This window comes from Zalophus californianus, chromosome 8 (assembly GCF_009762305.2).
Source record: "Zalophus californianus isolate mZalCal1 chromosome 8, mZalCal1.pri.v2, whole genome shotgun sequence".
Taxonomy (NCBI): Eukaryota; Metazoa; Chordata; class Mammalia; order Carnivora; family Otariidae; genus Zalophus; species Zalophus californianus.
Genome location: NC_045602.1, coordinates 76,077,619 through 76,091,409, shown reverse-complemented (window position 1 = coordinate 76,091,409; position 13,791 = coordinate 76,077,619). Strand labels below are relative to the sequence as shown.

The 13,791-nt window shown below is 41.5% G+C and overlaps 1 protein-coding gene across 2 annotated transcripts in view; it reads right to left on the bottom strand.

Annotated features, from left to right (window-relative positions):
- Positions 1-6,915: 6,915 nt before the first annotated feature.
- The window catches only part of LRPPRC (leucine rich pentatricopeptide repeat containing), a 104,044-nt gene continuing 97,168 nt past the window's right edge, over positions 6,916-13,791 (bottom strand). For both annotated transcript variants that reach the window (XM_027621411.1, XM_027621412.1), the window contains 4 exons: positions 13,521-13,595; positions 11,094-11,178; positions 8,964-9,106; positions 6,916-7,072 (listed from right to left, as the gene is read on the bottom strand). In XM_027621411.1, coding sequence (XP_027477212.1) covers positions 7,016-7,072; positions 8,964-9,106; positions 11,094-11,178; positions 13,521-13,595 — 360 coding nt within the window. In that variant the 3' untranslated portion in view covers positions 6,916-7,015. The remainder of the gene's footprint in view (positions 7,073-8,963; positions 9,107-11,093; positions 11,179-13,520; positions 13,596-13,791) is intronic.

The window sequence follows — 13,791 nt, the reverse complement described above, 5'->3', positions numbered from 1 at the left end:
ACAGTGGCCAGGGGTATGGGATAGATCATGCCCAGGTTTCGTGCTTTGTTGCCTGAGCATTGAGGACCATCTGACCCAAAACTGGTACACAGAGGGGAGCAGATTGTTCCCAAGGAAATGCCAGAGTCTGGGACCAAAAAAGGAGGAAGGTAAGTATTTGGGAAGCAAACAGTAAACATTCACCCCAGTTTCCCTAGGACTGTTTACTATCACTGCTCCAGGCAGGCAGCATGGACCTTACCTGGGAGCTGGTTAGGCAGGCAGAATCTCACACTCCACCCAGACCAACTGAATCCGAATCTGCATTTTTAAAAGATCCCCAGGTGATTTGTGTACCTGAGTTTGAGAAGCAGTACTCTAGCACACTGCTCTTTTACAGTACACCGGGAAACTCAGGGTCTTTACACTGCTACATTATACCATGGCATATTTTGACATCGTTACATTGCCACCATCCAATGGGCAGGCCCATTCAAGATTCACTAACTGTTCAGACAAGGACCTTCATAGCAAAAGGATCAAGCAGATCTAGTGTCAATTCTCTTTGGGCTCCTTCAGTTTGAACAGTTCCTCAACTTTCCTTGACTTTTGTGACCTTGACACTTGAAGATTCTGCAGAATAGCTCTCACTGTGAATTTGGCATATTTTCATGATGAAATCCAGATCATGAATTTAATGGGATATCACAGGGATATCCTTTGGCAGAGATGTTGCAGAAGTGACATGCCCTTCTCCTTGCATCCTATTGGTGGTGAAGATTGCAGTTTGTCCTGTACAGAAGATGTTCCCTTGATCACAGGGGTGTCTGCCAGGACACTCCACAGCCAAGTCCCTTGTTTGGTAATTCATAAGCATTTTGTAGGTAGGTGCTTTGAAAACTATGTAAGTTACCTGTTGCTCATTAAACTTTCCATTTATTCCGTTTTTCAATTTATATCAATATAAAATTGTAGTTTTCTATTTTAGTCAATGGATTTTGATCCGTTAGTATCATTATTAATTTTTATGTTCAAATCATCCGTGATTTGGCCCTGGGAGCCCATTCAAGTGGGCTTCTGCATCCTTTTGATCTGTCCCCATCATTGTGTGAACACTTCTTTCACAAAGTGTTTCAGGCTCATCTTGTACTTTTCCACCCCCGAGTCCTTAGACCCAGTGCTTAGAAAGCAGACATTTCTCTAAAAAATCTTGGTTCCTTTTAGTGGAAAATGGTATCTAAAAGCCAAGGTCTGAGTGGTAAGTCTGTCCATTGCTACTGGGACATCACTGCCCCCAGGCCCTCTCAGGAGGCAAAGTTGGGAATGCATACGTGTGCACACAGGTCTGTATATGTTTGTGTGCACACATACGCACACCTACCTGTACACTAATACATCCAGTTCCCAAATTCCGTACATCATAGAGCTGATGCTAATATTCTCCTTTTCTGTGTTTTGGACTCCCTTTTCCAGTTGCGAGAAACCTGGATTCCGCTGGCCTTCATATTTTCATTCATTTGGTTAATGCCCTGTGTGTAACCAATCTCCCATCTCTACCACATGTTTTCCGGTGTGTAGATACCCTCCTCGCCCTGCTGGGGCTGCATCTCTCCCATCAAGCTGTCCCCTAGTCTGCACAGATGCCGTCCTCACCCTATTCCTGACCAGCCCGGCTCCTCCCACACCCGCACCGCGGTCACCTAAAGGCTTTAGGCCTAAAGGGAGAAAGGAGGAGGAAGAGGACGTGGGCTTTTTCATGAACTCCCCAGTGATTCCAATGTGCAGTGAGGGCGGACAGCCACTGGGGTCTATCATCTCACTGAGTTATGGCCTCTCAGTTTAGAAGGGGCCTTAATGACTCCGTGGGCTCTGGTGTGCAGGGCTGTGGGGGAAAGGGGCAAAGTGCCAAGGCCGGAGAATGGGAGAAACTCCAGCAGCAGCCATTTCTTTTTTTGCTGGAGCATCCTGGTTCTCCACCCTGGTTGCCCACCCTGGAGTTTTAACAACCTCTGTGGACCCACACCCAGAGATTCTGATTTCATGGGTCTGTTTTTTGAAAACAGAAACAAACAAAGAAACAAAACCAAATGAACAAACTGCTCCCCAGGGTGTGCGGGTGGTCTACTCAGCCCCTCCCTGCCCTGAAAGGGGGAGAGGTCTGCCTGTGAGAAATTTCAAAAGCAGGGGTCACAAACTCTTCCTGTTAAGGGTCAGATAGTATTTCAGGTTTTGAGGGCCACTCAACTCTGTTGCAGTGTTGAAAGCCACCACAGACAATTCTAAAGTATGGGAGATGTGGTTGTGTCCCAGTGAAACAGAAAAACAGCGCTCTGGATTTGTCCCAAGGCTGTAGGCTTTGCACACCCTTGACCAGAAGGCAAAGGTTTTGAAGTTTGCATTTTAAGCGCTCCAATTTCTTATGCTATTGACAGGGAAATTTTAATTAAGCAGAAAGTAATTACCTATACTGACTCAAATATTTTCTTTTTTTTAAAGTAGGCCCCATACCTAGTGTGGAGCCCAACACAGGGCTTGAACTCACAACTCTGAGATCAAGACCTGAGCTGAGACCAAGAGTAGGATGCTTAACTGCCCGAACCACCCAGGCGTGACTCAGTATTTCTGATGTGATTTCGTTTTTTCTGCTCTTGTTCCTATAAAAATGATGAAGGCCTAATCTTGCCCTGGGTCAAGCTCATCTCACCAGTCAGGTTCACAGGGAGAGATCTTGTGCTTGCTGTTTTCTTTCTCCCACTCGACTTGTTTTGATTCCAGATCAAACAGCTAGCAGCAGGGATATTTAAATGGACACCAAATCCAAGTGCTAACCACAGACCTGGGAGATGTAGGGGCTCTACTGAGACTCAAGTACTACTCACTTAGCGGAGGCCCCTTCCCTCAGGCCAGCCCCAGGCGGAGGGAACCCAGCCCATTTTCTGCATGCACATGTGGTTGTTAGCAGCTAACAATTAAAACAGTAGTATTTTAAGCAGTGGGTTGAGATTTTTAACACACACCAACTCAGAGGCTGGGTAACACTTCTCAGCTTTCCATGTCATAGTGCCCATGTTTCTTGTCTTTGTGTAAAGTTGGGGCTACTCCTTGTTTCCCCAAACTGCTAAAAAGCCCAACTGCCCCATGTTAAAAATGAAGCTCTTTATTTTTGTTGATCCCACTCTTGTACTGAAGTGGCTTCCATTACACATTTGAAAGCCCTCCTCCTCCTGGCAGTAAACTTGAACATGTTTTCCATGTGGGAAGACGGGTTTTAAAGGACTTCTTGGGCCTCGACTCCCACTATCCTGGCTCTGAGCTACAAAGTGGCATCTTTGATCTCTTAGGAAGACAAGTGTGTGTGTGAGGAAACCCTCCAGTGCATGCAAGGCACACATCTCAGAAAGAGCATGGCTTGGAAAGTGGGACAGGTGCTGTGTTCATTGTTCACTCGACGATGCTTACTGGGTGCCAAGCAGGGCCAGGTTCTGTTCTAACTGGTGTAGAGCTCACTGTCTGGGGTAGGAAACGACGTAACAAATAATGAGAGTTTCAGCAAGTGCATGCCTGGGGCAGAGTTGGTGAAGATACTACTTTCAAGAGATCTCTGTAAGCACGGATCCCGCCAGCCAGCCATTGTCCAAACAAATGTGCAGGGGCACTAAATATGAAGTTAAATGTTTTTGCTCTGCCTGAACCGGATGATGTTTCTTCTGATGGTTCTTTTCTTCGTGCAAAAAAGAAAAAGATAAGTGCTTATTTTGAATTTGCAAATGCAGCCATTTCCTTTATTTGTACTAAGGCTGCATAATGTGGGCTTTGTAAAGTCCGCGGGTCTGAAAGCACGATACATTCCTAATGGAAACAGCAAAGTGATAAATTACCATGATTGTGTACCCCCTGCAGCTATTAGCTCGACCATACTTCAGGAATGTTGCTTTCACTTTATAGAAACTATAAATATTGGTTTGTCAGAAAGACAAATATTAAATGAAAATTGTGCTCAAACACATGAGAAAACATATGCAGAATACACACACTGCAGACTAGAGGAATACATTGTACAGGGAAGAACAATTTGCAATATAAAGCTTGCTTAATAATTTACTGGAATTCACAAACTTGGCATTTATGCCAGGCACTGGGTATCTGACTAAATGGAAGAAAATAACCTTACAATGTAAAGCTGTCGGGCCTGGGAACATTTGTTTTAATGTGAAAGCTTGCTTTCTTAAAAACAGAAATATCCCAACGGTTTAGAGGTTCTAATTTGACTTTTAACTGGATTTTTAACTGAATTTAAAATTTAACTGGATTGTTTTTGGGAAGTCAGAGTCCTAGCCATGTGATAAATCACCGTGATTCTGATCACTGTGGGTAAATTTAACTTCTGTAAGCCCAGATGTTTCTCATCGTGAATGTGACGGAAGAGGGGTGCCCGATGCACAGTAGCAGGTGCTCATGGTTAGCTTCACAGGACACATGGACCTGACAACAGTACATGGGGGGCCTGCGGCCAGGACTGTGCAAGGTCTGGGCTTACAGACGTGACACACAGAACCGGGGCCTGGGGAGTTCACAAGCTGCGTGGTATGTGCTCTTTTAAGTGGCTGCGGGAGCCCTGGAGAGACAATAGGCTAGGTGGGGAGAAGGGCCAAGAAGCCACAGAGAGGAGCCCCCCAAGGTTGGCCACAGCAAGCTCACCCGAGGAAGGAACAGGGGGTGTAAGGCAAGGGGGTAAGTGTGCCCGGGACCACTCTGTGCAGCTGTGGAATGCTCCTTCTGACACTTAATGCAGAAAAAACCGCCTTCGCTTTCAGTGTCCATTTACCATATATCCACCTCTACTCATTCTCGCCAACTTTGTACCTCAGGGATCTCAAATATCTGCTTGTCCTTACAACAGAGAAGCCGTGATATTGTTGGTTCTCTACACACAAACTGTACACCATTTAGCAAAGAAATTCTGGCCGCAATAGAGGCTACCACACAATTTTTAATTTAAAATTTTAAGACTAAAGTCCTTGAAATGATAAAAGTGATTATGCAAAAATCTGATAAGATTAAAAATGAAGAGGCTCACAGGTTTTGAGTATAATTTATTCAAAGCATTTCACATTAAAATTATATTAAATTCATGAACATACAATTACATGTAAAACATGATACTTTCCAAAAGTTTACAATGACGTTTACTTTTTTAGTTAGCTGTTTGCTTATAATTTTAGTCTAAAACATATTATTGTGTGCTATAATTGTGTTTGCTCTCTATTTCTATGTTTCAATTTTGCTATTATTTAGAAAGTATTTCTTAGCCCACATAAAATACACAATTACATTTTTAATATTTAAATTCAAAAGGGGAAGCCAGTAGTGCTGTTTAGAATGCTAGATGAGGAATTTGCACCTATTTCCTCGGCACTACACCTGGCATTTTACCAGCGTCAATATACAAGGCTGGCTTGGAGTCACTTCATGCAATTAAGATTGTACTCTCAGTCTCTGGCCCAGACAAAACTGGGAAGTCCAGGGTATGTCCCAAGGTTATGCCTCTTCTGAGAGACCTATTTCAATGAGCATCAATAAAGCATTGCTCCAATAACTTAGGGTTAGCATAACTGCAAAAATTAGGGCCTGCTTCAGTGGAATCACTAACAGGCGTGAGGCTCGTGGCCAACCAGACAATGCAGGGACATACACAATAGCTCCAGGGCCTGCCCCTGGGGAGCAAACAAAGGAGAGCTTCATTAAGTCCTCTAGGCTGGGACTTGGCATTGGCCAAGGCCTCTGAACCCTTAGGTCTACCTCCACAAAACCGAGATGAAGGAAAGCACAGCCAATCCTGTGATGACGTTTACTTCTTGGCTTCCCTCCATCAACGCACCCCTCCCTTTCATGTCATCTGCAGGCTCTAGATGAAGGATGGCTGGGTCCACAACTCAGGTGGGCAGCACAACCAGCTTGAGGCCAGCTTACTTCCTACAAGGCAAGGTCTCCCTGCATGTAAATAGTGGGAACCACTGATTTCAAATGGATAAGGATAAACCTCAAATAAAGCATTTTCAACATTTTGGGTAATTAATTACCTAATCCCCAAATAGGTCACTGTTACATATTAAGACACTTTTGTAATGGTAAAGTGTTTCACAACCCAGCCTGAATTCTTCTATAGTAACAACGGATAATATAGATATTAATAGGCATGAAAGCCAATTTGGGGATAACTTTGATAAAACTGAATACAAACCATAATTTCCTTCATATATAAAATCACACATTCAAAGGATGAGTATGAAGTAACAAAAGCCTAGTGCAGGGTGTACTTGTGCTGGCAAACCTGAAACCAAGACAAAAGGTAATGCACTGCTCTCTGCTTCCTGATCAAAGTCACAGCCAGGACTCAGTCTTAGAGACGTCTATGAACAGAGCCTCTCAGAAGCCTCCGTGGTAGAAGGGAAAGCATGGCAGGGAGCATCCAGGCATTGGCAAATAGCACCCTGACCGAGGGCAAGGAAAAGGAGTGCTAGATGTGATGACTTACAACATGCCTACCGGTGGCAGCAATTTACAAAACTGGAAAATAATGCTGGGTTTCACACATGAAGAGAATTCCTATCATAGAATAGTAAAGCCTTAGGAAGCTCACCGAGCATCATTTTGTCTAGCTCCAAAATTTTCAGATACACAGTATTAACAAGCAAGTCTTAAATACAAGGAATAACATTTTTATGAAAATAATGAACAAACCAGAACAGGGGACCTGAAGAGTCACTGGGAGAAGAACCCTGAAAACTTACAGCTTCAAACATCAGAAGCCGTGAAAAAAATGCTGTAGAATTTATGTTGTCGGCAAAACCCCAAAAAGTCTAGTGACTAAGTGCACAGTTACTGTCAATAAAGTGTTGAAAATATATACATTATGAATAAAAAAAATACACAAAGTAACTTTTCATTTATTTATTCTGTCCTCTCAGATATATTTAAAAAATAACATTTTAGACATTGAATCACAAATACACACAAAATATAGTGCCTGCTTGCTTCACAAAGGGTTTTCCCTTGATTCCTTTAACTGCTTTGCATAAAATTCGAAGCTTTCCTGTTAAGAAGACAAAGGGAGGGAAGTCACAGGTACAGTCACCCTTGAGAACTCATGGCACAACACTCAAGTCATACAAAACAAAACAAAACCCTCAAAAGGCATAAAGTGCTGCAAACTGATAGCAAAGACTGCTGGGCCCATCGCAAGCGCTGTCCCCTCAAGCCCCAACACCTTTCTGTTGATGAAGTCAATTAGCTGAAGGGCCGCAAGTCTAGAGTTAAAGCTGCACCAAGAGCCTCCGCTGTGTGTGTGCATGTGCATGTGCGTGCAGGTATTCACACCTGGCTATGGCTATGGTTAAAAAAAAACATGGTGTACTGACTGGCAGCTTAATGACACAATAAAAAGGAATTTTGCATGTACGATTTCTCTTATTAAAATAGAACAAAACAAAATTTCCTGGGCAACTGATTAAAAACGGGCAGAGGACCTGAAGAGACATTTTTCTGGAGAAGACATCCAGATGGCAAAGAGACACATGAAAAGATGCTCAACACCACTCATCACCACAGAAATGCAAATCAAAACCACAACGAGGTAGCACCTCATACCTGTCAGAATGGCTAGGATACAAAAGACAAGAAATAACAAGTGCTGGTGAGGATGTGGAGAAAAGGGAACCCCCCCCTGCACTGTTGGTGGGAATGTAAAGTGGTGCAGCCACTGTGCAAACAGTATGGAGTTTCCTCAAAAAACTAAAAAATGGAAATACCATATGATCTAGTAAGTCCACTACTGGATATTCACCAAAAGAAAACAAAAACACCAATTTGAAAAGACATGCACCCCCATGTTCACTGCAGTATTATTTACAGTAGCCAAGACACGGAGACAACTTAAGTGTGCATCAATGGATGAATGGATAAAGAAAACGTGATACATACATATATATATATATGATACACACGGAAGATTATTCAGCCATAAAAGAATAAAATCTTGCCATCTGCGACAACATGGATAGACCTTGAGAGCTTTAAGCTAAATGGAATAAGTCACAAAGAAAAGACAAATACCATATAACCTCACTGGTATGTGGAAAAATACCATACAACCTCACTTATGTGGAATCTAAAAAACAAAACAAAAATCAAAAACCAAAAAATAAACAAAAAGCCCCAGGCTCATGGTGTACAGAACAGACTGGTGGTTGCCTCCGGTGGGCAAAAGGGATGAAGGGAGTCAAAAGGTACAAATTTCCAGTTATAAAATGAGTAAGTCATAGGGATGGAATGTCCAGCATGGTGACTCTAGTCAATAATACGGTATTGCATATGGGAAAGTAGCTAGGAGAGTGGATCTTGAACGTTCTCATCACAAGAAAAAACTTTGTAACTATGTGTGGTGATGGATGTTAATGGATTTACTGTGGTGATCCTTTTGCCATATACACAAATATGGAATCAGTACGTTGCACACCTGAAGCTATTATAAGGTTATGTCAATTCTACCTAAATTAAAAAAAAACAAAACAAAACAAAAAACACACAAAAACTTCCTAGATGAAGAAATAAAAACCAACTTGCTTAAAATGCACAAGTAATTCACAGGGAGACAATGAGCTTGGCTATTGAAATACAGGCCATTAAATCCTATTTCAAGTTGAAATGATGAGAGAATTGCCCCAAGGACATTTGATAAATCCATACCTATAGCTGAAGGTCTGAGACTGACTTTGTATTTCAAACCTCAGTCCCATGGGGCCATGTTCTCCCACAGCCAAACCTGCAGCCCGACTGCTCAGTTCTGGAAGCCCTCCTCTGAGGCCTCTTCATAGAGATCTAATCCTTATGTAATTAAGTATTCAACTTATTTTTTTTTTTTTACACATTAATATGAAGCATACATAAATCCGTAGAGGTATCCCCCCCCATTAAGAAATACTCACAGGGGGCTCGGTGAAGGGGACAGGCTCTCCAGCATTCTTCAGCAAAACTGCGTAACGCTTTAGAAACAGATCATTCAATTTTATATTCCTTGCAGTCAGATATTCATATAGCGCTTTAGCAGATACAGCATCCTTGTCTAAGACTGGAAAAAAGATATTAATCACAGATAAAGACAACCTACCTTCCTCTTTTCCCAACAACAGTTAGCCATTCAGGGACTCCTGAATCCCTTTATTCCAAAACAAACGAATACTTAACTACTTTCAGAAAAAACCACATCCAGAGTCTACCAGCTCCCTCACTCCTCCCCACACCTCTCATTCAGCATTATTCAGGATGAAAGAGAAAGAAGATGACAAAAAAAGCTACTAAAGGACCCAGAGAGTTAAAGTGACCGCAAACCAAAGTCCTCAATCATGGAGTAAACACAAACCATTCAACCCTCTTCTGCTTAAAACCACACTTGAAATCAAGCTAATTCAAGGACTGTTGTGGTGAGGGTCATGTAAATTATGTGGAAATCTAGACCTACATCAAGATAGAGATCATCAGCTAAACAACACCAAAAAGACTGGCAATACATTCTACTGTAAAATAAGCAAATAGGAATATATTTGGCTACAGTAAGAAAAAAATATTCTAAATACATTATCTGCATAAAAGAACTATACACATCTACCTAACATTAACAAGTTACACTAATATTTATTTTCACTTAAATGGCTGATGAAGTAGCCTAGGGGCTAAGTTTAGCTGGCTCTCCGGTTGTGGCTGCCGTGTAGAAATTTCACTTCCAGGTTTACTGTTGAGATTACAAGGGCTCTACTGGCAATTACTGTTGATAGTTCAACTCTTTAATTTTGCATTTGATTGTCAACATCTAAGCACCTAACAATCCCCTACCCTCCAAGAGTGCTGCAGAACCGATCCCAACTCCAGCAGCGCCAGGGCAGATGGAAGAAGTCAATCCAAGGATCACTCCAAGGATCCAAGGATCTCCCAAAAGGGAGCGAGCATGGATGACTCATCAGTTCTCACTGGACTTGAACAGATCTTTGCAGTTTGGGTGAAGTCAATTTCCTGTCTATAGGAAAACTGGTCCCGGCAGGGGCCAAAACCTTTCGCTGCCACTATCAAGGGCTGAGCTCAAGCTACCATATTCCAGGAAGCTACTCAGAAAACTCTTCCATCTTGCCTTTCACTACCTTCCTGGTCTCCCTGTTCCTCCCCGTCCCAATTCCCAAGTGAGATTACACAGTTTAGTAGCAGTTTTATTCTATTTTGACACTATTTCGTGGTATTTACTTATTACTTAGCATCTCCCAAACCCCCAATGGAACTTTGGGAAGTTTATGATTATTGCCTCTATTTTGAAATATATCACGGTCCCCTCATAAGGGTGGAAAACAGAGAACCAAGTTACTAATTCTGATTGCAGTTTGTCGTCCAGACAATAATAAAATCAACAAAGCAATTCTTTAAATTCTTGCCTCACGTGAGAAAATCAGTGGGTGGCAGATGGACAGGTGGTCACAACTAGGAAATGAAATGCTTACATTTACCTTGATTACTGAGAAAACTTTAGCCTGGCTCCCTTTCATATGTGATGAGCTGGCAATCAGGGAACAAACTGCTTAAATAAGACTGCAATTTCAACTGTGATTTAAAGTAAAATCTTGGGGCCCACTTTTTAATTAAGGGGACTGTTATTTCAAAAATGCAGGCAGGTGGGGAGGGTACTGAAGGAACAAGAAGGCAAGTCACGTGACAGTCTCAAACACGTACCCATTTCATGTTATGTTTCAGGCGGCCTTGGGGAGACTGGATTGCCTCCCAGGATATATATGCCCAAGTATATATACTTCCAAGTCTTTCCAGGAGCCTGGGGTCCTATTCAACGTAGCTGGGCCCTGATGAAGATGCTCAGTGATACTTTTTTGTGTTAAAGTTATATGAATAAGTACATATTTTTCTTAAATACAGTTTTAAAACATTTTCTAAAGCTAAATCAATTATTTATATCATAGTTACCTAATATTTAGGATTACTGTCTTGGAGCTGAAGACTTAGTTGACTATACTACGAATATCTACATCACTTAAATAACAAAGTCAGATTAAACTTATTACCATAGCTTTTCATGACCGAGGTGTATGCTTCTTCCTTTTCAATTAATTCAGGAATCAATTCTAACAAAGATTTCAAAGTTGATGCCTAGGAAATTAAATATAGGAAATGTTACCACAACTTGAAAGAAGAGTGAAGGGCGCCTGGGTGGCTCAGTTGGTTAAGTGACTGCCTTCGGCTCAGGTCATGATCCTGGAGTCCCGGGATCGAGTCCCACATCGGGCTTCCTGCTCAGCAGGGAGTCTGCTTCTCCCTCTGACCCTCTTCCCTCTCGTGCTTTCTATCTCTCATTCTCTCACTCTCTCAAATAAATAAATAAAAAATAAAATCTTTAAAAAAAAAAAAGAAAGAAAGAAGAGTGAAGTAAAACACTGATTTATGGACATTATATCAGGAAATCTTCACAACAATTAACAACCGTCTATTGAATTTAATAAACTTTTTTCCCTTGTTTATCTTAGTATTTATTGTCCATTTAATAATTTACAGCCAAAACAAACAAGCTTCTTTCAAAAATTAATGAAATTCCATTCACACTTCTATGAATATTCTTCTAAAATATCACGAAGACTGCTTCTTTTGTCAATTGGTAGCCTTACCAAGAAGTTATGAGATCCCAAAGAGTAGAAATAGGTAGTAACTGTATCTTCAGGTGCCAAGATTTTTAAATAAAATGTGAAGAATTCCATCAAACATTCCAGAAGTTTTCCCTGCTTTGTATATAAAAAGAGGATTTCCAGATCTCACTGGAATGTTTACTTGATTACTCTCAGAGGTTATCTGGACACACCTATTGGTTTAGTTCCTGTAGTGAATACAGACCTGCCACACCCTAGTGATAACCAAACACATTCCAATACTGCTGGATAAATCAAGGAAGGATTTTATATACCTTTATGCCATGTTCCCATCTCACAAAAGAAAACTATATCTGGCTTACTTATTCTGCCAAACAGCTAGACACTGTAACTGGAATTTTTAAAAATCCTAATTCACTTTTTACACATTTACTCAATCTATATAACTGGACCTGCATCCTGTCAGGACTTCCTACAATTTAAAGTCTCCTGGGAGGAATGTTCTCAGCAGATATATTACTGTACACTTCCTGTCCATCTTCCGAGCAAGGCAGTAGGTTACTTGGCATATGGGCATGGACCCGTATGTAGAGTGACAAGCGCTTTTTAGACTTCTTACATTTTTAATCACAAATTTAAAAAAAACAGTCTCTGAAAAGCTGTTTGCTATAAATAAATGAGTCAGAGATAAAAAGTGCAATTAGGTAAATTAAAAAAAAAAAGACAAAAAAGTGTGTTAGTGTGGGGGAAATTTAGGAGAACTAGACCTCTCAGACTGGAAACCTAAATGTTTCGCATAAAATAAACATTACAATTGGCACTCAGTTTGAAACTTTATATGTGCCCAAATAAACTAAGAAGGGGGTTTGGGGTACTCAATAGGTAAAATGAGATCTACAAAAAATTTTTGGAAAAATGTTTTATTCTTTTTTTTTTAAAGATTTTATTTATTCATAAGTGATAGAGAGAGAGAGAGAGAGAGAGAGAGAGAGAGAAAGAAAGGCAGAGGGAGAAGCAGGCTCCCCACTGAGCAGGGAGCCAGATGCAGAACTTGATCCCAGGACCTTGGGATCATGACCTGAGCCGAAGGCAGAAGCTTAGCCATCTGAGCCACCCAGGCGCCCTCTTTTTTTTTTTTTAACATCAAAAATAGGACTTGGTTCTGGTTTTACACACACACACACACACACACACACACACACACACACACACACACACGTAGCTTTTAGTGTAAATAAGGTAACTATACAAATAGAGAACATGAACTTGTGGCACATGCCAGTTTTAAAACCAAGTGGCCCATCTACCTGATGGCTTGGACCTGAGAAATGGCCAGAAGTAGCCACCAGCACGGAGAGACACTCTGCAGTGGGACATCTCCCTCCGCAGTGCTTCCCCACCGTTAAATGGACCAAATGACCTAAGCAACAGGATTTTTATCTTCCATTTTTAAGGGCCCTTTCTTTCTTTCTTTCTTTCTTTCTTTTTTTAAGTAATCTCTACACCCAACGTGGGGCTCGAACTTACAACCCCGAGATCAAGAGTTGCATGTTCCACCCACTGAGCCAGTCAGGCGCCCCTGTAAGGGCCCTTTCTTAGGGCTCTTCCCACACAACTACACGAAGGGGGAATTCACTGTGTGAACTTCTTTTGCATTTCCAGTACAAGAATGGAGCCAGAACTGACTCTATCAACATCTAAAAAAGTAAACAAGTAGAGACAAGCACAATCTTCAGTTTCTATAGTGTTTTTAGGTAAGATACTGAACCAAAGCTCTTAACGTGAAACTTAGCACCCTGAACAAGACTGGCTTCTAGCATCCCTGATCTGTCAGCAAATCAAGCACAGTACCTTTCCTGGTCTCCGAGAGCTCCTGATACAGAACACCAAGAAGATTGAAGTTTGTTCAGCAATCGCGCCACATCTCTAAAAATCGAAACATCATTCAGTAAATGAAGGTTTTTGATAAACAAGTAGACCAAGGTGAATATTCCCAATTAACAAAGTTCACAATAATACAGTAATGTATCATTACCAACGGGAAGGCCTAATCGTCAACCCATTTTTGTACGGTAAGAAAACAGAAAACCAATGTGAGCTACGCCGAGCTTTCGTGAATATG